Below are 22,039 nucleotides of genomic sequence, written 5' to 3' on the forward strand. Positions count from 1 at the left end.
GGGAGAATCACGTAACAGCATCTCTGTTCGCCTGTGGATTGCTTGAGGATTTTGACTGCTGTATGAGTGATAATAGTCTGTTGGTTCCCTGGAATAAAATCTCTGATCCCTAAGATGACATTTTTGTCTGAGGCGTATTGCCAAGTCATTTGCACGCTAACGAGGTTACGTAAGTCTGCGATTCTTCCACCCCTCAGCTGTCACTCACAAACACAATAAACCCACACGCATGCCGTCACATGCTTTTGCAACGACAGTCAGGGTCTTTTCGCTGCCTACAACGCCCAGAAACAATAAACATCCCACCAAATCTTCACACCTCCTCCTCCTCTTCATGTCAATTCATCCTTATGTTCTCTTCCACCCCTCATCCTTTAGTTTGACACAAAAGCCTCCCGTTCTCTTCACGAACACCTGCCTCCGACTGAACTGAACTGTCGGCGTGTGTGTGTCTGATGAACACATAACAGCACTGCACAGCTGCTGACCTGTGTGTGGATACTTGTGAGTGTGTGTTCCACAGTAGAAAGAAATTTACACTGGTTTGGAACGACATGAGAGCAAGTAAAAAAAAAATAAGTTCTTTGATTAACATTAATGACAGACAGCATTAGTGGCTGCTGTCACTTTAAATATCTGACGCCGCTGCACGTCTCACACGCGTCCCATTTTCTCACAACTCCACGTTCATTTAAAACTTTAAAGACTGCTTTTATGAGGATACTCAACAAAATGGACAGTTTGGCATTAATGTGTATGTTATTGTTCGTTCAAGCGTGAAAGAGAACTCGAGTCTGGCGCGCATCTTTCTGTGCGTCGTGTGTGTGTCACATAGACATTCTTTTGTCTTGAATGGTTTAAAAGCATTTGCATGTATAAGAGCGTGATCGTATATTGTAACGCTAGCCAAAGGATGAATACATTCACGTTGGTTCTGTTCTATTTACCCTATGGGTTATTGCTGCTCTCCCTACTCTTATCCATGCTAGGCTGCCATACCTCCAATCCTAACTGTATGCTAATTGTCAATCGTATTTTTGACGATAGTGGTCCTATAGTGGACAGAAATATTTTAAGGCATTAAACTGAAAAAAAATGGATCGCATGCGTTAACAAGTTAGCGTTGACAGCACAAAAAAAACCAAATAGTCCCTTTAAGTTACTGTTAGTATCTTGTTATGTACACACAGAATTGTGTGTAGTGCATGGAAATCTATAGGACATTTTTTGAAGATGATTCATTCGTTAGGTTTTCTGGACAGTGACCCTTTCATCCGCCCACTTACATGGCAAATGATATTGGTCCGTGTGACAGAAGAGGTGAGCGAGTGATGAATTGCTCTGTCTTTGCGGCCAATCAAATCAGCGCTGACCCTCAAAACACACACAAGAGGCATCAACAGTCACACAAACACAGAATAAAGTAATCTGCTCACAATCACAGTAATTTACAGTGGTTTCCACCAGATGTTTCTTAAAGTTTGTGTATGTGTTTGTGTGTGTACGTGTGTTTGTGTGGTAATAATGGCATTTGCCCCAAATCATTTGTAATTAAGTTGTTTTCAGGGGGGACGTGAGTGACAGCTTGAAACCTTGAGACAGAAGCTCATTTTTCAAAGGCAAAAGAGAAGCTGCAGAGAGATGGAGTATGTGGGAGAGAAGAAGAGAGAAAATATGAAAGCTATTTCATCATGCGGAACTCAGTGAATATTTCATCATGTGATCAAAAATAGCTATACACTCTCTACTGTTTCGCTTGTCTCTGTGGTTCTTCGTACAGGGAACTACCATCAGATGTGTTCTAACATGAATTTGGCTGTTGTTTATATGTGAACTCCCACCTTTACATTTTTATCAAGCAAACAGACATATTTTTTGTATATTGTAGGATGTGTGTGTTTTTTTTTATTGTAAAAATGCAGAAAATGTTCTGTTAGGGTTCAGGTTAGATTATAACTATAAAAAAAAGTATATGCAATGTCCCTATTAGGTGTGTGTGAGTGTGTGTGTTTTGAAAATCTAAAAAAGGGGTAGGTTAAAGTGATAGAATATACAACTTGTACAGTCAAAAACTCATTATGTCTGAAGTCCCCTTAAAACATGAACACCCAACATATTTTGTGTGCCATATCGCATGACTCAACATCCACTTGACTGAAGTAACTGCCTATTCTTTATTTTAACAATTCAGTATCGATATCAGCAACTGTGTGCGAAGGACAAAGCATTCTTAGAATATCATATTTTTACCTTGAGAGGCCAGTGAGTGGATGTATCATGACTAAAATACAGAGTGAAATAAGCATCTGTTATCTCAGATTTCTGATGGTTGCCTGTGATTTGGGGGAGTTATGCAATCTCTCAGGAAAGGTCTGACTCCCTGCCCTCAGTATCCACTTGTATTTAATTATATTATATGCACTATTGCAAGAAACTATGCACTGTAAAAAAAGAAAAGTTGACTTAACTTAGAATTATAAGGCAACTTGCTGCACAGATTTTTTGAGTTGACTCAACTAAAACATCTCTATAGTTGAGTTGACTCAACTATAACATCTCTAGTTGAGTAAACTCTATTAGTTGAGTCAACTCAAAAAATCTGTGCAGCAAGTTGCCTTATGATTTTAAGTTAAGTCAACTTTTCTTTTTTTACAGTGTGGGCGAGAGAGACTGTTCACGGAGCCTGAGGCAGAGCCCTGCAGGTTGCTATTGGTAGACTGTTTGATAGTATCCTGCCAGTGAACTGATGCTGAAGCTTTGTTTCAGCGCAGTGTTTCATATCCCTAACACAACTGACATTAAGTTACACATATACCCTCATGGCAATTTTTTTCTGGCCCAGTTCCAGTCCACACAACCACTTTTCCCTTGGCCCACATACAGAATGACAGCCCTGGGGCCTCATTTATAAAGCTTGCGTACGCACAAAACGGGGCTGAAAACATGCGTACGCCAGTTCCTGCGCAAAAGGTGGGATTTATAAAGAAAAACTTGACGGGAAAATTTGCGCACCTGCACGCAAACTCTGACCTATGCGTACGTTTTGGAGATGGAGCACTTTGGCGACACCGATGGTGAGCTGGAGTTAAATGTATTTTTGGTCACTTTTATACAGAAAATCTAAAGAAAATTAAACATATACAGAAAGATTATACAAATACAATTTCAATCACCAAACCTGTCACTTGAAGCAAATATCCATTCCTTCTTAAATGTCCGCGGCAGCGAGCGTGTTGAGCCGTTTAGTGAAACTGACGCAAATAACAGTTTAAATAAATAAAATACTTCTGATATAAACATTTATATTAAATATGCCATTCAAATTAATGGAGTTAAACACTTAAACATGAAATCATTACTGAAGTTACAACATTTTTTTAAATTCAATCATTAGAAATATTTGTTGTGGATGCGATTGTTTTTGAACACTTTTCCTGTGGCGTGCTTTAATGTTTTAACCACAGAGATAATTGCTTATCATGATAATACCAGATTGTCTGAGAAAATAGCTTCGTGCAAATAATGCCCAAGGCCTATCTGTTTCCATTAAAAATATAAATCAATCAAAAATACAATTCGGCAAGTGGAAAAGATTGAGAAAAACTTTCTCTGAAATGTATTTTACACTATTTGATTTATGTAGGCTATTCAAAAACAAGGCAAGGATAGACAACTACTTGATTTGTATTAATGTAATGTTTCTTGTACCGTTTATATCATTTGCATATGATTATTCATCCACGTGATAACGTTTAAGTTATCACGTGGATGAATAATCATATGCAAATGATATGTAGATGAGGATCTGCATAGTAAAACTAGGCGTTGTAAGCTCCATATATGGTTATTTCGGGTGGAGACGCATGTGCGCACAATCTTCCGCTGATCTATAAAGTGAATTCTGCGCAGGTTCTGGCGTACGCACGGTTTTATAAGTCTGAATATTTTTTTGCGTACACCATTTTTGGCTTTCGGGCGCACGTACACTTTTAGTAAGGTTCCTACGCACAGTTTTATAAATGAGGCCCCAGATCTGGATTAAAGACAAGAGCCACACATGAGCCACAACTGGCCCAAATCTAAGCCAATCAATAACTCATAACTGGTTGTAGCTCCTTATTTAGCATATCATCTTGTATACTCGACTCTTAGGTGTCTTTTTTTTTAGTGTAAGATGCAAGATAAGCTAACATTTAGGTGCGGAGGTTACTTTTTGACTTTATTTGTTTGCTTATATTTTACACAAATTACTGAGAAGACCAGGGATAGTTGTCATTCAGGGAGGTTGTCACAAAGGCTTTTGAGTCAAAATTAAAGTTTTTAAAGATAGTTAGTTGTGAAGTTCACACCTATATGGAAGCTTTTTTCCACCAGAATAACAAATAAAAAAGGTAATTGTGACTTTTTATCACACAGTCAGTTATAAACTCGGGATTGCTTAAAATTTCTAGAAAATTTCAGAAATGCGTCACATTACCTTTTTTTTTATTCTTTTTTTTTTTGGCAGAAACAAGCGTCCATACATAGTTACATCCTGTAGAATGTAGATTGAACAACAAGACATGTTTGAAACCTTTGTTCAGTAGGACAGTGAGAGAATTGTGGTCTGAGAGAGCAGTGTCATGGTCTGAGTTCGTTGCTGTGTGTTAAAAGTGATCTGTGCATAGCAGGAATAAGCTAGCTGAAACTAGCCTTTCTGGGGTTTGTCACACATATACTGGATATTTGCCATAATTGGGTCATGTGATCAAAGGGTTCTCATAGCCTCAGCATGAGCCTTCAGTAATGAGGGTAGTCAGCACTGTCACTGCGAAGACAAGCAACGGACACTGGGGTACCGGGCTTCGATTCAGGTTGCCATGGCGATACGCATCCCAGCTAGAGTGGGTGCCATGAGTTACCGTGGAAACTGGAGATGCCTGAGGGGGCCGGAGGTAATTGGCAGGAATGATAGTGGCAGCCACTTTCTTCTGTGGTGCAGAGAATCTCTTGATGGCTGGGAAAACAGCTTTTTTTGTTTGTTTCCTTTGCTTTCTTTTTTTGGTTAATCTCTGGAGCTGAGAGCTTTTTTCCACATGGGTAACTCACAGCCCATGATGGATGTGCGTGTGGGTGTGGAAGGGTCAGAGAGAGGGAGGAAGAGAAGAAAAAAGGCAGAAGAGGAGGTAGATATGTGTTTTGACTCAGGCCAAACTGTGTCAGCCAGCTTTTCAGACATATTCAGATCAAGTAAAAGACACTAATCGATTAGTTTATTGAGAACTTTGGATGTTTTTGTGCTTTAAACCTTTTTTAATTTTTATTTTATTTTATGTCATGCCACATGTAATATACACTATACTGTGTATACTGTAGTGTGTAATATACATTTTGGTCACACATTAGATTAGGGTCAAATTCTGACTATGCTAACTATTAACTAAGACCTTTTCCTCAATAAACTCCTTATTACTGCTTATTAATAGTTTATAAGTTGTTAAATTTAGGTATTGGGTAGAATTAAGGGATGTAGAATATGGTCACGCAGAATAAGACATTAATGCAGCCAATATCCTAGTAAAATGCTTGCCAATAAGCAACTAGTTAATAGTGAGAACTGGACCCTAAACTAAAGTGTTACCTATACATTTTAAATGGCTAAATATTATTGCTGTCAAATCGATTAATCGCATCTAACATAAAAGTTTGTAAATATATATAATTCAAAACTTCGGCAAGGTGTATGCTTAAAATAAATTAAGATACAGTGAGGAAAATAAGTATTTGAACACCCTGCTATTTTGCAAGTTCTCCCACTTGGAAATCATGGAGGGGTCTGAAATTGTCATCGTAGGTGCATGTCCAGTGTGAGAGACATAATCTAAAAAAAAAAAATCCAGAAATCACAATATATGATTTTTTAACTATTTATTTGTATGATACAGCTGCAAATAAGTATTTGAACACCTGTCTATCAGCTAGAATTCTGACCCTCAAATACCTGTTAGTCTGCCTTTAAAATGTCCACCTCCACTCCATTTATTATCCTAAATTAGATGCACCTGTTTGAGGTCGTTAGCTGCATAAAGACACCTGTCCACCCCATACAATCAGTAAGAATCCAACTACTAACATGGCCAAGACCAAAGAGCTGTCCAAAGACACTAGAGACAAAATTGTACACCTCCACAAGGCTGGAAAGGGCTACGGGGAAATTGCCAAGCAGCTTGGTGAAAAAAGGTCCACTGTTGGAGCAATCATTAGAAAATGGAAGAAGCTAAACATGACTGTCAATCTCCCTCGGACTGGGGCTCCATGCAAGATCTCACCTCGTGGGGTCTCAATGATCCTAAGAAAGGTGAGAAATCAGCCCAGAACTACACGGGAGGAGCTGGTCAATGACCTGAAAAGAGCTGGGACCACCGTTTCCAAGGTTACTGTTGGTAATACACTAAGACGTCATGGTTTGAAATCATGCATGGCACGGAAGGTTCTCCTGCTTAAACCAGCACATGTCAAGGCCCGTCTTAAGTTTGCCAATGACCATTTGGATGATCCAGAGGAGTCATGGGAGAAAGTCATGTGGTCAGATGAGACCAAAATATAACTTTTTGGTCATAATTCCACTAAACGTGTTTGGAGGAAGAAGAATGATGAGTACCATCCCAAGAACACCATCCCTACTGTGAAGCATGGGGGTGGTAGCATCATGCTTTGGGGGTGTTTTTCTGCACATGGGACAGGGCGACTGCACTGTATTAAGGAGAGGATGACCGGGGCCATGTATTGCGAGATTTTGGGGAACAACCTCCTTCCCTCAGTTAGAGCATTGAAGATGGGTCGAGGCTGGGTCTTCCAACATGACAATGACCCGAAGCACACAGCCAGGATAACCAAGGAGTGGCTCTGTAAGAAGCATATCAAGATTCTGGCGTGGCCTAGCCAGTCTCCAGACCTAAACCCAATAGAGAATCTTTGGAGGGAGCTCAAACTCCGTGTTTCTCAGCGACAGCCCAGAAACCTGACTGATGTAGAGAAGATCTGTGTGGAGGAGTGGGCCAAAATCCCTCCTGCAGTGTGTGCAAACCTGGTGAAAAACTACAGGAAACGTTTGACCTCTGTAATTGCAAACAAAGGCTACTGTACCAAATATTAACATTGATTTTCTCAGGTGTTCAAATACTTATTTGCAGCTGTATCATACAAATAAATAGTTAAAAAATCATACATTGTGATATATGGATTTTTATTTTTAGATTATGTCTCTCACAGTGGACATGCACCTACGATGACAATTTCAGACCCCTCCATGATTTCTAAGTGGGAGAACTTGCAAAATAGCAGGGTGTTCAAATACTTATTTTCCTCACTATATACTTTAATTCCTAAATATTAGGATATTTAGTCATTATTAAATATTTATATTCCTTAAAAATGTATATCTTACACAATTTTGCTTCAAGTAAATTTATCTTAATTTGACTAAATATGCCTAAATAATTTTTTTAGAGAGGCTTTCTGGAGAGGCACTGAAAGTGTAGGTCTCATTTCTTGGTTTCATGTTAAAAGGGTGTTGTGAATATTTAGATCTGGCGACTTCGTTCATTATTTGTTTAGCTCACTGGCACCATTTAAAAACAACATGACAACCTGTAGTGGGAAATCTACTCACCTTCACATAAAAGGTGATATATTTCACATATTTACAATATTTAGAGGGGACTTACATGTTTAAAAAGTTGTCGTTAAGCGTCAGCTTATTACGTTTGTTGAAATTCTTTTCATAATCTGTCTGAAATGTTTGTATCTCAGGGGTTACGTTGCCCTTTTAGGGGTATAAAAATAGACTTTTTCCTTTGTGGTCTGTTTAAGAAAATCAGTTCAATACTTAAAAATCATATTCAATCATTTAGTCATTAATCATTTAGTTAACGATATTAAATTCAGTTTTAGGTCAACAATACATGGATTTTTTCCAGGCAATTTCTGTCAACACTTTCTATGACATTTTCCTCAGGCCCAATTAGGACATGCAAATAGCCTTTATAAACGTGCCAAAAAAAAAAAAAAAAAATGGACTGGTCTGCATCTAGAGACAAAACACTGACACTGACATATTCTAACCTAGCAGTAACCTAAAATCAATGATTGCAAATGTCACTTCTGTTCATAACTGATCCTCGTAATACCAGCCATTTCCACTTTCTGTACTCTTAATCCTGATCTCTCCAGTTTTATCTGATAATTCTCCATATTTCTAGGTCAAGCTAAGGATATCTACTACCTGTCACTCTGAATTACATTTCATATACTGCGCTTGTTATGAACGCTGTGCGTGTTTCTTTAATTTGTGGGATTTTGTTCTTGTTGCAGGGATGAAAAAGGAAACAAAACAATTTGAAAAGATCCTGTTTAGGAGGCTCTGGGTTTAATCTGGTAACCAGGCAACAGTGGAGCCTGGATCCTCAGTCAGTGAGTGCAGACTCACCACGTGAATCCACCGCACGTGCTGCCCGTTTCACATGCACACGCACACACACACACACATACCTACTGTACTGTACTGTACACACACACACAAACACTTGCACACAGTACTGTTAATGAGCACTGGGATAATCTCATGCATAAGTGACTTTCACCGCTGTCAACAGCAGTGAATTTTAATTGGGTCAGTCATCCAAACCTTTCTTTGTGCTCCTGATCTCACCCAAGGAATGCTTATCAGTGCTCATCATTTTGTTCTTATATTTAAGTTAGTTTAGTTTGGGAGAGGAGGAAATTTGGTGTCAATGTTTTTAATGCTTGAAAGACTCTGAACATTGTTAACTAACTATATGGCAAAAGCTGCATAAGTTTTTTTTAAAGATGTAATATGTTGCAGCACATTGATTTTGGTAGCTATAAAAAAACATAATTTGATTTTTTTCAACTTAACTTCCTCAGATCTGCTCTCAATCAGTGTGCGCAAACAAGTGACATTAATGATTTTGCATTTGGTCTGTACTCTGTACACCATTATTCGTTATTATTTTCTTATTATTGGTTTTGGTTAAACCTGAATAAGTTGTCAAAACTCAAATAATATGAGGTAATCAGGTACATAACATTTTTAAGTTAAGAAATTCAACGTTTAAGTAAGCAGAACTTGTAGATTTTATTTTGTACTCATATATTTTAATTGCTCTTAACTTGATGTATTTGAGTAAGCTAATTCATACACAATTTTAGATTATCATGTAAACTCAACTTAAATATTTCTAGTAGTGGAAATTTGTCTTGCTTTAACCTGCTATTTCAATAAATGCTACCTTGCTAATTGGTTACACAATACTTTGATAGCGTTAGCATAGCATAGCATGTGCTGAATGAATACAGCAATATAAAACATTTAACATACATTGTTCTCAATCCAAGCTCACGCTCCACTCGTCACCATGATGGTAACCGAATCTAACAGAAACTCTTCTAAACAAGCGTAACAAAACACTATATCACTACATCACTACATCATATAACACTTAATTTTAGCATTTACTCTCCCTTTTGAGTTTCATGGCAAAGCATGTTGGGAAATAGAAATCCCAGCCCAGTTTAACTTGCATTTAAGTTTTTCTAAATTAAATGAAACAATTTCAGAAAACTCAAAACCACAAAACAATTCAACTAACTTAAAATGTGTCCGTTTCATAAACTCAAAAGAAAAAAAAAGTTCTAAATACTCATAAAAGTTAATTTGATAGAACGAATCTGTATAATTTGAGTTGGCTCTACTCAAACAAATTAATTATTTTGAGTGTAGGGTTTACTGAGTACACAATAAAATGGCATTTAATTCAATGTAAACTGCCTAGCTTTTCTTTGGGCCACCCAGTCATAGGAAGCAAGAAAAGACTGAGGGGGCTGAACAGAAAACTTTTAATGTGTTTATTAATACAACTATGCCATTTTGGTCGGCCTGTTTAGCACGTTTTTGAAAATAACACCGTTATCCGTTATCCATCGTCTCCGTGTAAACTACAAAAAAGCATACTTGTGAAACCTGTGACGTCAAATATGCATATTGCGAGTTCAGTCAATAGCCGTTTAATGTTTCTTGACAAAGTGACATCGCCTACTATGGCCTCGCAGCAAAATACAGCGTTTTTAGTCGTTTTCGTGGATCCTTGTGAACGGGGATCATTCTGACTTTGTCGTCCGTACACGAAAAACACAGCAAAAACTTTTCAGTTTTAGTACATCTTTGCTGTGTAAATGCACCCTAAGAACATTATTTAACACATTCAGTATATAGATTTACAAGTATCAGAACTTTATTAGCGTTTAGTGATTTCGTTAAGCTCATTATCATATCAGCAAAATCCAATATCAGTCAACCTCTTATTCAAATGTTTTCACAAACCAGTTTAATATATTATTGAATAAAACATGTCTTGAGTATTTTAAACTTGCAGTTACTGTTTTGCTGATAACCAGTATTAAGTCCTTCTTTGAATGTGTGTTGCAGTCTGTTTGAGTAAGTAAAAAAATCTGAGATTTTAGCCTACAGGCTATTTTGAGATTGTATAGGTTTGTTCTGTATGGCTTACGGTAATCATTTTCTTAGTGCAGATCTTTTAAAGTCTTGAATTTGAGTTTAAAACCCCTGCTGCTTGCCTCTGAGTAAAAACTAAATTTCAACTAATATTGTGTTTTCATTTTTCCCTTAAAAAGTGTTGCTCAAGGCATAATGTGTAGATATTAGATAAATTGAGAAGATCGTGAAGTAAACCTAGCAGCATATCTCTAATCTACCTGGCTCTTCTTTCTTTCTTTCTTTCTTTCTCTTGAAGATGGGGGAATCCAGCCTCACGGCAAATGTAAATGTAGGTCACACAAGCATGATAGAAACAGACAGGAACTTTAGAAGGTGCCAAGACAATCTCTGACCCTCAGCTTATGGACCACTGCGGGGTAAGTTACTGTCGACGCTAATGAGGATGATTCACCCCACCAAGTTTCTCTTCACGTATTCTGGTTGCTTACTGTTGCCATCTCACAACGAATAATGGTGGTCTGGTCTCTGTCTCGTTAGTCTCGTCTGATATTGCACATAATCTGGAAAGCATTTGCAAAGTAAAAAAAAATTCGGAATAATTTTATCACATATGTTGTAGCGTTTCCAACTGAACTCATATTTTATTTTAGTAAAAGTTATGAGTTTCATTGCATCTGACTGAAAAGGAAACTGGGTTTCAGTCTGATGAAGTGAAAACTTCTGCTCAGGGAAAAAGTTGGGTAAGCAGTCAGAAACTTTGGTAATTAGACTGTGCTTTCTTTCATGCACCTTCTCCAGAGGGGAAAAGAGAGACTGAGATCACTGAGAAGTTGAGGTATGAAGGAAGAAAATGTAACAAATGATCTTTCTTAGAAAGTTCTACTTCTGTTGTCCTTCAGAGTCTTTAACTACATGTCTCCGACAAAAAGAGTGCTCTCATTAACATATTTGTTATAATTTCAAAACAAAACATTTCAAACTATGTATTGTGTTTAATAGCATTTTGTGGTGGAAATTACATTTTAAACAAATTATAAACAAAATAGGTACTTTAATTTCATAATTTTATTTATCAAAAATAAACAAAATGGAATATTTTCATATTTTTTGATTTGTTGATCCTTGTTTTTTTTTTTTTTACATATATTTCACATTTCATCTCAATCTCTTCCCAGACACTGTTGTCTTTTTGACACTAACTTTTGAAAAATATTTATTATGGGCAAACCTATTGGTTGTTGTGGAAATTATGCCACAACTGAGGTACAGTCGTAATTTGGGTAAAATAATGTGTTTATACAGTATATATATAATTTTGAAACAATAAATACTAAAATAATTAGTTTATTGGACTTGTTATTTACACCATTAAGATTAAAAAATGCTTTATAGTTTAAAGTCACCACGAAATCAAAATGGACAATTATTGTTTTGTAATGGAATATTGCAGTGTTTATATGAATAAGAAAGAATATGAAAGAAAACTTCTGTTTTAATAACTTAAGATTGAAAGCCTGGGTCTGAGGCAAAAGTTAAACATTAGAATCTAAAGAAAGAAATTCAACCCCAGGAACATAAAATTCCCTTTGCTGACAAAAGACTTTGGATATTTGTCAGTATGTCCCCATAATGACATTTGACGTAATAGTCACTTACAATAAACGTTTTCATGGTTCATTACCTCACAGAAACAATCTAGAGTATTATTGATTATTCATTTCCCTCATCAGGCGGTTTGATTGGCAGGAGATGTTTGTTGTCTCAGTGAAGGACACATTGATTTACTGTAGCGATTGTACTCACTCTCTCTCTCTCTCTCTCTTCTGCAGGACTGCTCAGAGAGAAATCATTGGACAGGACACGGACAAGTCCTCCGTCTTCCCTCTGCTGAAAACACACGTCAATGACATCTGGGGCTGAATCAACATCCGGCCCCACACCAATAGCTAAACAGATTTCAGATAATTCTGAAAAACAGGAAGGTTAATGCTTCCCTTGAGCAAACATTTAATGCTGATCCAAGTTCTTCAACTAACTAAATGAGGTAATTTGTCAGGCATTTGCATTGATATATTGACTAATACATGGGTGTTGGCTTATCAGGATCATCATTTACCCATTTTTCAATTTTCTTTGGCATTAACCCCCCAACAAACTTGCTTTGTCTCAACTTCTCTCCCCAGTTTCTGTAGTTGTGCTTTGTTTTAATAAGAGTAAGTCAGTAACAGGCTGCCAGCTCTTGCTCATTGATCCAGGCAAGCACATCTCCCAGCTGGCTTAAGAACCCAGGCTTGCCACATTGATTGGAGCAAGTGAGCCTTCAGCAAGCAGGCGGCCTCCTGAGAGAGCTTCGCACATTCACACGGACACACACACACACACACCGCCTAATCTGCTTTTATGGGCTGTTTTTGTGTTATCAACGGGAAGGAATTTTAGAAACACAATGCAGGACACATGGCCCAAATTTATGCGATGACTCTAATGCTAATGTACTTACAATTCAGTTCAGTGCATACCAGGATGAAGTTAATGTGTTACTAGGCTATTTTTTGTCATTTGTTTATTAAGTTTATGTGGGCACACACAGGGAACAAGGTCATTGTTGAACATAAGAAATGTATTAAAAAAAAATTTTTAAACTCGTTTATCTGAACTTTTGGGCCCTGTCGACTTTTAGAAATGACCGTACATTAAAACACTTCTAAAAAGTATTTCTGTCTGTCCTTGTCTTCATCTCAAAACTATGAATACCCATGCGCAACACTCTACCTGTACTGCTCCCGAGAGGGAACGCCTATTAAACGTGTGCACGAGAGAGCATGCACAAGCTAATCATAGCTTACATTAACTTTTACTAGCAGTGATTTTAAATGGATTTCTCCAAATAGCATGCGAAACTTTACCTGTCAAGTAGAATCTTCGCGACTGAGGCATCAGTGGGAAGCCCAACCTGTGTTTTGAGCGCACGCCATCGTGTGAATCGTGTGCACGAGCACGTACGACGGCCTTACGTAAACATATCACCAGAATGATTGACACTTAGGAGGACCAATAGTCTTGATGATCCACCCGGAAAAAGAAAATCCTCCGCTATACCTTTAATTAAAACATTATGAAAAGTAAAAAAATGTAAAGTTGAAAATATGAGATAATTAAGACATCAAAATCCCAAAAAAGTAAAAACAAAAATGTTTTGTCAATTATGACTTAGTATCTCATAATTTCAACTTATGTCATAATTATGACTTTTTGTTAGCCTGGCTAACGTCAGACCAAGTCTCATTGAGACTTGGTCTGGGAACTACGTGTGCATTTTCTCGTATTTGAGGCGTGGTTTACGAATGCCCAGAGCCGTTTATTGGGCGCTATGAATGTCTATCAAATGCGCCTGTATGTAGCTCATAGCCAATCGCTTCAATTATACCAGATGACGTATGTAGAGTGAGAGAAATTCGACGAGGAAAAAGACGATGGGTCAAAGATTTATTTGTACACGATGGCGTTTAGCGAATATTACCGTTTGTGCAAGATAAACATGAGGGTAGAAGGTACACTGTTAAAAATTGCTGTAAAAATACAGCCAATTTCCAACAGTAAAATACTGTTATTTCAATAAACAGTTTAATCCTGTAAATTTACAGTCCATGTTCCATAAATTAATTACTTGTCGTAAATTTACAGCATTTATGTGTAAACCCATTTGTTTCTGGAAAAAAGCAGTATTGGGCTGTAAAAAATAGCACGTGGGGGCGGGGCATCTTCAACGCACTACGCAGTCTATTTTCGAACAGAAAGCAGTTCGCAACATTCATCTATGGTCTTAAAGAAGGACACTGTTCAAGGTAAGTTTATTTATTTACTGTTTTGTATGTTATGTTGCTCCCAACCTGTACAATCGCCTTTTTCACGAGGTATTTTTGACTGTGCTGTTACTGAGCGCGAATCGCGTTTTGTCGACAGAGCTCTCAACGGTTGAGGCATTTCGCCTGCTAATGAGTTAATGTTCTCTGAGCTCCGATTATCACGGCGAACTATTTGCTTGATTAAAGTTAAGTTACCATTTAGAAATTAGTTTGGCTTTCATTTGTAGTAACCCTTAACTCGATTTACATGAATTTCTGATTCAGTAATGTTTACGTTACATGATGCGAATCTTACAAGATGCATTAATGGTAACGTTATTCACATAATCTCATGCACATAAAATGGAGAATAATTACAAAACTACTCGAAATATCCACATCCATTATAATAATTAAAATTTAGTGGTCAATTTGTTTAGTTTCCATGCAAATAATGTAAAGCTGTTAAAATTTCCAAAGCAAAATAGATATTTATGTATATTTTTTTCGATTTAGTGCTGCGAGTAGGCTGTTACCTGCGTGTTTTGTGAAATTCACTAGTAACTTACATAGTATTAAAAAGTCATAGAGGTTCTTTTTGAAAGACGAGGGGGATTTTCTCGACTTTTCGGCGCGAAACACGTTTTGTAGATTGACAGTTCTCAACAGCTGAGGCCTTACACTCAGCTGAATGTTCTCCGTGCTAGACGTCGAATTTCTTTGCTTGGTTTAAGATGACGAAATAATAATTTTTTCTTCTTTTTTTTCTAGGAATCATTCACTTGATGTTTTACTGAGCCCTAATCTTTGGTGAGTTTCACGGCACGCCATGTATACTTGCAAACTTTGTGCACAAGCATGCAGCACCATTTGTGCATTTGTAAGGCACATGCGAATTCACAGACATGCTTCCAATATAACTTTTAGTTGTGCTCTGCCTGGTTGCAAAAAAACATTTCGAAAGTTTGAGGCCTTTAAGTCCCACAGCTATAGACATGGAAAAAGCCAAACGGAGTATAGTGCTAGGACCTTCACCTCATTTGACCTAACATGTCATGTTGAGTTATGTCAGGTCAGGTGTGAGTCATTGAAAAGCTTTTACATGCATTTAAAGATGCATATTAAGGAGGGGAAAATAGTTCCATGTCCATTTCAGGGATGTGGCAAAGTGTTTTCCAACGTATCCACATTTACTGCACACTTGTCTAGAAAACATCGTGATTGTTCTGAGGGAAATCTGGTTTCTGTTAATCCTGGTAGCCTGTCTGAGAGCTCTGACCACCTGTCAGAAGTACCACATGAGGCTCCATGTGATGAAAGCCATAGTATGGAACAAGATGACAGTGCAGAAAGTGTTAACGAAGCATTGTTTTTGAGACATCTTGCTTTATTTTATCTCAAATTACAAGCTAAATGTCTACTTCCATCATCTGTAATTCAAACAATTGTTAATCACTTTCAAGAAATTCATGAAATGAGTAAAGAACACCTGCTTTTCAAGTTAAGAGACAAATTAGTTGCGTTACAGCTTGCTGAAAGGGATATATGTGCTATTATTGATGTTTTGCGAAGTGATGACCTCTTTCAGACTTACAATTCGCAGGTACTTTATACTGACCAGAGACGAAAAACCTATTTCAAAAGTAATTTTAATCACATAGCACCAGTTCCAGTCCGTCTTGGAGAAAATGAGGCAGGCAAAGAGTGTTTTGCACAATATGTTCCAATCAAGGAAACTGTCAGTTCTCTGTTACAAATTGACACAGTAAGAGAACACCATAAACAAATGTACTACAGTGTTCCTCGTGAAGATGTTTTTCGTGACGTGTGGGATGGCAACATTATGAGAGAAAATAGTTTGCTAAAAAATGAGCCTTCGTCCTTTGGCATAATTCTCTACCAGGATGCATTAGAAGTTGCCAACCCTCTTGGATCTGGCAGGAAAAAACACAAATTACTCTGTGTATACGCCACCCTTACAGACATTCCTCCGCATCATAGGTCAAGCATTGACCAGATGCAACTTGTTCTGATTTGCAGAGAACAAGATTTTAAGTTTTTCGGGCAAGAAAAAATCTTCCAGCCACTCATCAAAGATCTTAAAGATCTTGAGATAGGTGGTGTTACTTTGCCCGACGGACAAGTGTTCCTGGGAACATTAACTGCAATTTGTGGGGACAACCTGGGCTCACACTGTATAGGTGGATTTGTAGAGAATTTCTCCAAGAGTGTTCATTTTTGCAGATATTGCAGCATTGACAGAGAGACCTTTCAAAAAGATCCTCTATCCAAAGGTACTAAACGCACTGTTGTTTCATATAGAGAGCATGCTGAGAGTGATTCTGCTTCAGGTGCAGTTGAAGGAATCAAATTTGACTCTTTGTTCAATAGTCTAAGTTACTTTCATGTATGCCAACCTGGATTACCACCTTGTCTTGGCCATGACATATTTGAAGGTGTTGCATCATGTGATGTAGCATTATACATAAAACACCTTGTGACTGTGGATAAGCAGTTCACTTACCAGGAATTAAATCGCAGAATAAGTCAGTTCTCATACTTTGGTTGTGATGCTAATGACAAACCTGCTGAGCTTTCTCCAGGGGGGGATAAACTGTCTGGCCATGCAGTGCAAAACTGGTGTTTACTTAGGATGCTTCCAGTTTTGATTGGAGATAAGATTGAAAGTCCAGCTGAAAATGAGGTGTGGCAGCTGGTGTTACAGCTTCGACAAATAGTAGAGCTTATATGTGCCCCAGCTATTTCTGCAGGGCAGATAGCCTACCTAGAAGTTTTGATTAATGAGTACCTGCACACTAGATGTAAAGCATTTCCAAATCACACACTGAAACCAAAGCACCACTACATTACTCATTATCCTGAACTGATTTTCCACTTTGGCCCTCTAATCCGTTTGTGGACGCTAAGATTTGAAAGCAAGCATACATATTTCAAGCAGTGTGCTCGGAAATCACATAACTTCAAGAATCTTTGTCAAACGCTTGCAGAGAAACATCAGCTTCTTCAGGCATACCTTTATGCTGGCAACTTCTTTCCACCAGATATTGTTCTGGAAAAAAGCACCGAATTTTATTCTACTGAATACAGTGAGGAGATCGGAACGGCAGTTTTGCATATGAATTTTGAGGCTGTAAACACTGAGGTTGCCAATGATATTACACTGAGAGGTACAAAATACAAAAAAAACATGTTTGTTTTGATCAGAGACTCAGATGATGAAGAGCTTGTAGTTGGAAAGATCAAATTAGTTCTTGTTCATCGGGGTACATCTGTACATTTTGTTACCCAGGAATATCAGGCTGTACTGGTTCCTAACATGGGTGTTTACAGTATTACGCCAGCCGAGAGAGCGTGCTGTGTAAAACACGAGAATCTGTTAGATTATTACCCATTGCCTGAGTACAGAGTGTGTGGCATGCCTGTACTAATTCTTCATCACTCTTTTCTCTTTCTATAGACCAATGTCTGACTGGAGTAATGAGGTTCAAGACATCATTATGGGGGCATTGCCTAACCTATCCTCAGATGTTCTGCAACAGATCCTTTCAAAACTTCAGAGCTCTGGTCTAGAAAGCAAAAATGATTTGCAGTATGTTCAGAAAGATGACCTTCAAGATCTCTTGCCAGTTATTCAGCTTAGAAAGCTTCTTCAAGTTTTTAAATCAGGTAACGTAACGTTTAAGCTTATAAAGTTAATGAGCGTTACCTGCCCATACAAATGTAAATGTTACAGACAGTAAGGATTAAAATACATTTTTATTTTATATATGAGGTCCTTTTAATGGTGTTTGCCAATTAAAATTTTAGTTTACATGAATGTGTAAATAAATGTAAAATATTTTTTGAGACAAAATAGTGACACTGTACATAGTATCATCATTAGAGTTTATAAATAATGTTAATTCTCTGTGCTTTTATCAGAAACTGAAGTGATTACTCTAGACCTACAAGCCATCTCCAGCCCATGTTCAAGTTACAGTCAGTCAAGTTCATCCTCTCCTCTTTCAAGTCCAACACCTGACAGCCAAGCTTGCATGTCATTTTCCCCAGACATTTCCAAGACATGGCCCACAACTTTCCAGGTCTCTTGGGACCGAATGCCACCAGAGATCCAATCAGCTATTTCTGCAGGCAAGAGGCCCAAACCTGCTGAACGGCGCCAGATGGTGAGAGTCCTAGTCGACGAAATCCGCAAATATGAGCTTAACCCCACGCGCTCTCAATGTATTACAGTCTGCCAAAATATTGTTAGGCAGTACCCTAACAGCTTTGCGGACCAGTTTCCAAATGGTGCTTTAATAGCAGGAGGGTATACATCTCTTTTACTGCAAGTGAAGACACGTGTGGAAAATCTAAATCGTGAGAGTAGTTTTGGCCATCATAGAAGAACCATGACAAGGTCTGGATGCAAACGAGGACCCACTGACACTTACGGGTGTGTGAGATTTCAGCCACATCTCCCACCAGAAGAAACCACGGAAACCATAGAGGCAAAACGTCAGCGACTACAAGACATTTACAGCAAGGAGGGAACTGCTGGATTTGAGAAAGTAGAAGTAGAAAATCTAATGAAAACAACATTCTGTCTGCAGCGTCAGCTTTTAAATTCGACACCATCTCCTTCCGTTGACGACATAAGGTGCCAGTGGCCTTACCTTTTTAACCAGAGGTCCATCTGTGCCCATTTTCACTTGCTTACTGAAATTGACATACTGCGCACTTTAGAGATGTCAATGGAAGAATGTGGAAAGACCATTCCTGAGTACTTTAAAAGCAGACCAAAAGACACAAACATGAAGGATGTCCTGTCCCAGGCAGACAACCTTGAAATTGCAGACCTGGTCATCAAGCTTCTTCTGGCACATTTCAATGAGAGTGAAAGTGGCCTGATATTACATGCAGATGTGAGTGTTTTTTAAATCTTTTGTTTCTTGTTTCATTTGATCTAATTTATTTATTTATCTACCATTCTAATTGTTTTGTTCTCTGTCAGGTTTCTGCGACTGCAGCTGATGTAGAGAAGATGCCAAATCTACCTGCCAGCCCTCGTCTTATTCTATGTGGTAAGTATGTCATAACTAGTGCAGATGTGATAAATGATTGGTTGCAAAGGCAGTACTTTTGAAAGAAAGGTTCATTCAAAAATGAAAATGATGTGATATTTTACTCACCCTCAGGCCATCAAAGAATTATTTGACTTTCTTTTTCACTAGAACACAGCAAGATTTTTAGAATGATATCTGCTGTTTTACAGATTTATACGATGCAAGTGAACTGGTGCCATATTATGTTATGGATGCGAGTAATCTGACACAGCGCCACAAATTATTTGTGTTTTGATTGAACAGGACAGTTAATAATTAAATATTAATAATGGATTTGTTTCTTCCCAACATGTATCATTTTACCTTTGAAAACATGAACTGATGGACAGGAATAGTGTGGATTACTGTAATGATGCCATAATATGCTGTTTGAATTTTCAAAAGGATGGGACCCATTGCATGCATACACAGAGCTCTAATTTCCTTAATTTATTTGTGTATCTGGCGAGCAGGACGAGGTCAAGGGGCATGAGAGAACAACGCAAGTCCGGTGGCGTGATTACTGACGAGTGACACCTGCGTGACGCACCAGTCTCGTATCTCTCACAGAGGATCGGAAGCATAAAAGGAGGAGCGACGACAATGAAGATCGAGAGAGGAACAGGCCTGATTTTATGTTGGGTTTTGTTATGGGAAGGAGGCGGGAAGCAGCAAACATTAAATTATTTTAATAAATAAACCAATAAAAAAATGAAAGCATAAGCCAGCAGCCCCTCACGGACGACTGCTGGCCACATAAAACAGAAACAAAACCCAACATAAAATCAGGCCTGTTCCTCTCTTGATCTCCACTGTCGTTGCTACTCCTTTTATACTTCCGCTCCTCTGTGAGAGCTACGAGACCGGTGCGTCGCACAGGTGTCACTCATCAGTAATCACGCTGATGATGAACAGTCTTTGCGCCATTCTCTCACGTCCCTCGACCTCGTCCCACTCGCCACAGTGTTCTGATAAAGAAAAAGTCATACACTCCTAAATAATCAGAAAATTAAGAATATTGTGTAAACTTATTTTAAGTGTTGTGTATAATTTGAAAAAAATTAAATTCATTTCAGGGAGGGCAGAGAACTGCACTGAACGCTGGATGGTTACCCTAGAGGGTCGTGTTGTTTGTGAGGGCATACAACCTAAATTTCTGACTGGAATAGCAACCATGTTTGCTATGTTCTACGTCTTCAATCTTCAGTATCCAGAGGAGGCATGTGGCACATTGGAATTCATTCAAAGGTATTTTATCACCTTTTATAGTACCCTTTAAATTGGTTTATTATTTTCTTTTATTGCTCCTTAATTTAGCAAATGTATATTGAATCCAATATTTAAATTGATAAAAGGTAGATTTTGTAAGTTTTCTTTTTTAACGTGTGTGTGGGTGTGTTTTTTGTATTACCCTTAGACGATTCGTTGGGATAAACCCTGAAAGAGGTTCGAAGACCTGCAGAGGCAAGGTGGTTTCAAAGAAGACTGGAAAACTTGTCAGCAAGAAGTCTACCACGGTCAATCCCAAAGTTGCTTCTCTCCTGAAGAACCTCATCGATTTCGAATGGAACTTCGTCTAGGTAACTAAACTTAAATGCCCACTGACACTCACATTTGTGCAGCTTCCTAAAAGAATCAACACCTCTTAACTGCATTCATATTCAGTGAAAGTATCTGAACCCTTTGGAATTGGATGATTTTATGCATTAATTGGTCATAAAATGTCTTCATCAGTCACATGTATAGACAAACACAAAGTGTTTAAGCTAGCTACACAAACAATTATAATCTTTCATGACTTTACTAAACACATCCCATTAGCCAGTGCAGTGTAATAAAAATGTACATTTTGTTAGTGACTACCTTGTTACCTCTATGAATCACAAATGTTTTTGTTTTGTGATGGTTGTTCATTAGTACCTTGTTTGATCTGTTACACACAGCTAAACTTTCTAATCTTGTCTTAACCCCATAATCTTTCTGTCAAGATTGTTTTTTATTTTTTTCATCTATGCTGTAACAAACATTACACCATCATTTGCTCTCTAAGATTAGTTATGTACAATAACATGATCATTTTATGTCTCTTTTAAAAGTGTTCTTAGAATATGTGATTACTAGTTTTTGCCATGTGATTTATTTTACCACTAAGATTTTCTTTTTTTTCTTTCCTCTCAGATTTGGATTTCCTCTGAGAACAGATCAAAAGCTGATGTGGGACGTGTTGGCTGTTTTTTGCCTTTTCATACGTTTTTTTCACCAATTGGTTCTCGTCCTCTCAAATCCGGACTTCCCTCTTTGTAAGGTTTCTTCTTTTTGCCTACTGGTTCCTTTTTTTGTGACTTTTTTTTCCCCCCTCAACTGTTAATATATTTGTTAACCTGTTAGATGTTTTAAATAAATGGCAAACAATACTGTACCATAATCTATTTTCTTCATTTATTCCATTGAGTAAAATGTCTGTTTAGATTGTCTGTATACATTATGCTACATATAGGGATGTTAATAGATATCGGACAATACAGTAAATAGAAAACAGTATTTATATTAAAACTTTTTTATAAATTATAGCT

The 22,039-nt window shown here is 37.8% G+C and overlaps 1 protein-coding gene across 1 annotated transcript; it reads left to right on the forward strand.

Annotated features, from left to right (window-relative positions):
• Positions 1–18,666: 18,666 nt before the first annotated feature.
• LOC311283734 (uncharacterized protein) lies at positions 18,667–21,887 on the forward strand. Its single transcript, XM_084398391.1, has 5 exons — positions 18,667–19,286; positions 19,376–19,445; positions 20,543–20,714; positions 20,884–21,046; positions 21,645–21,887. Exons 1-4 carry the CDS (start codon positions 18,774–18,776, stop codon positions 21,044–21,046), a joined length of 918 nt encoding a protein of 305 aa, XP_084254517.1. The 5' UTR covers positions 18,667–18,773; the 3' UTR covers positions 21,645–21,887.
• Positions 21,888–22,039: the final 152 nt, after the last annotated feature.

This window comes from Rutilus rutilus (genome assembly GCF_951802725.1).
Source record: "Rutilus rutilus genome assembly, chromosome: 24".
Taxonomy (NCBI): Eukaryota; Metazoa; Chordata; class Actinopteri; order Cypriniformes; family Leuciscidae; genus Rutilus; species Rutilus rutilus.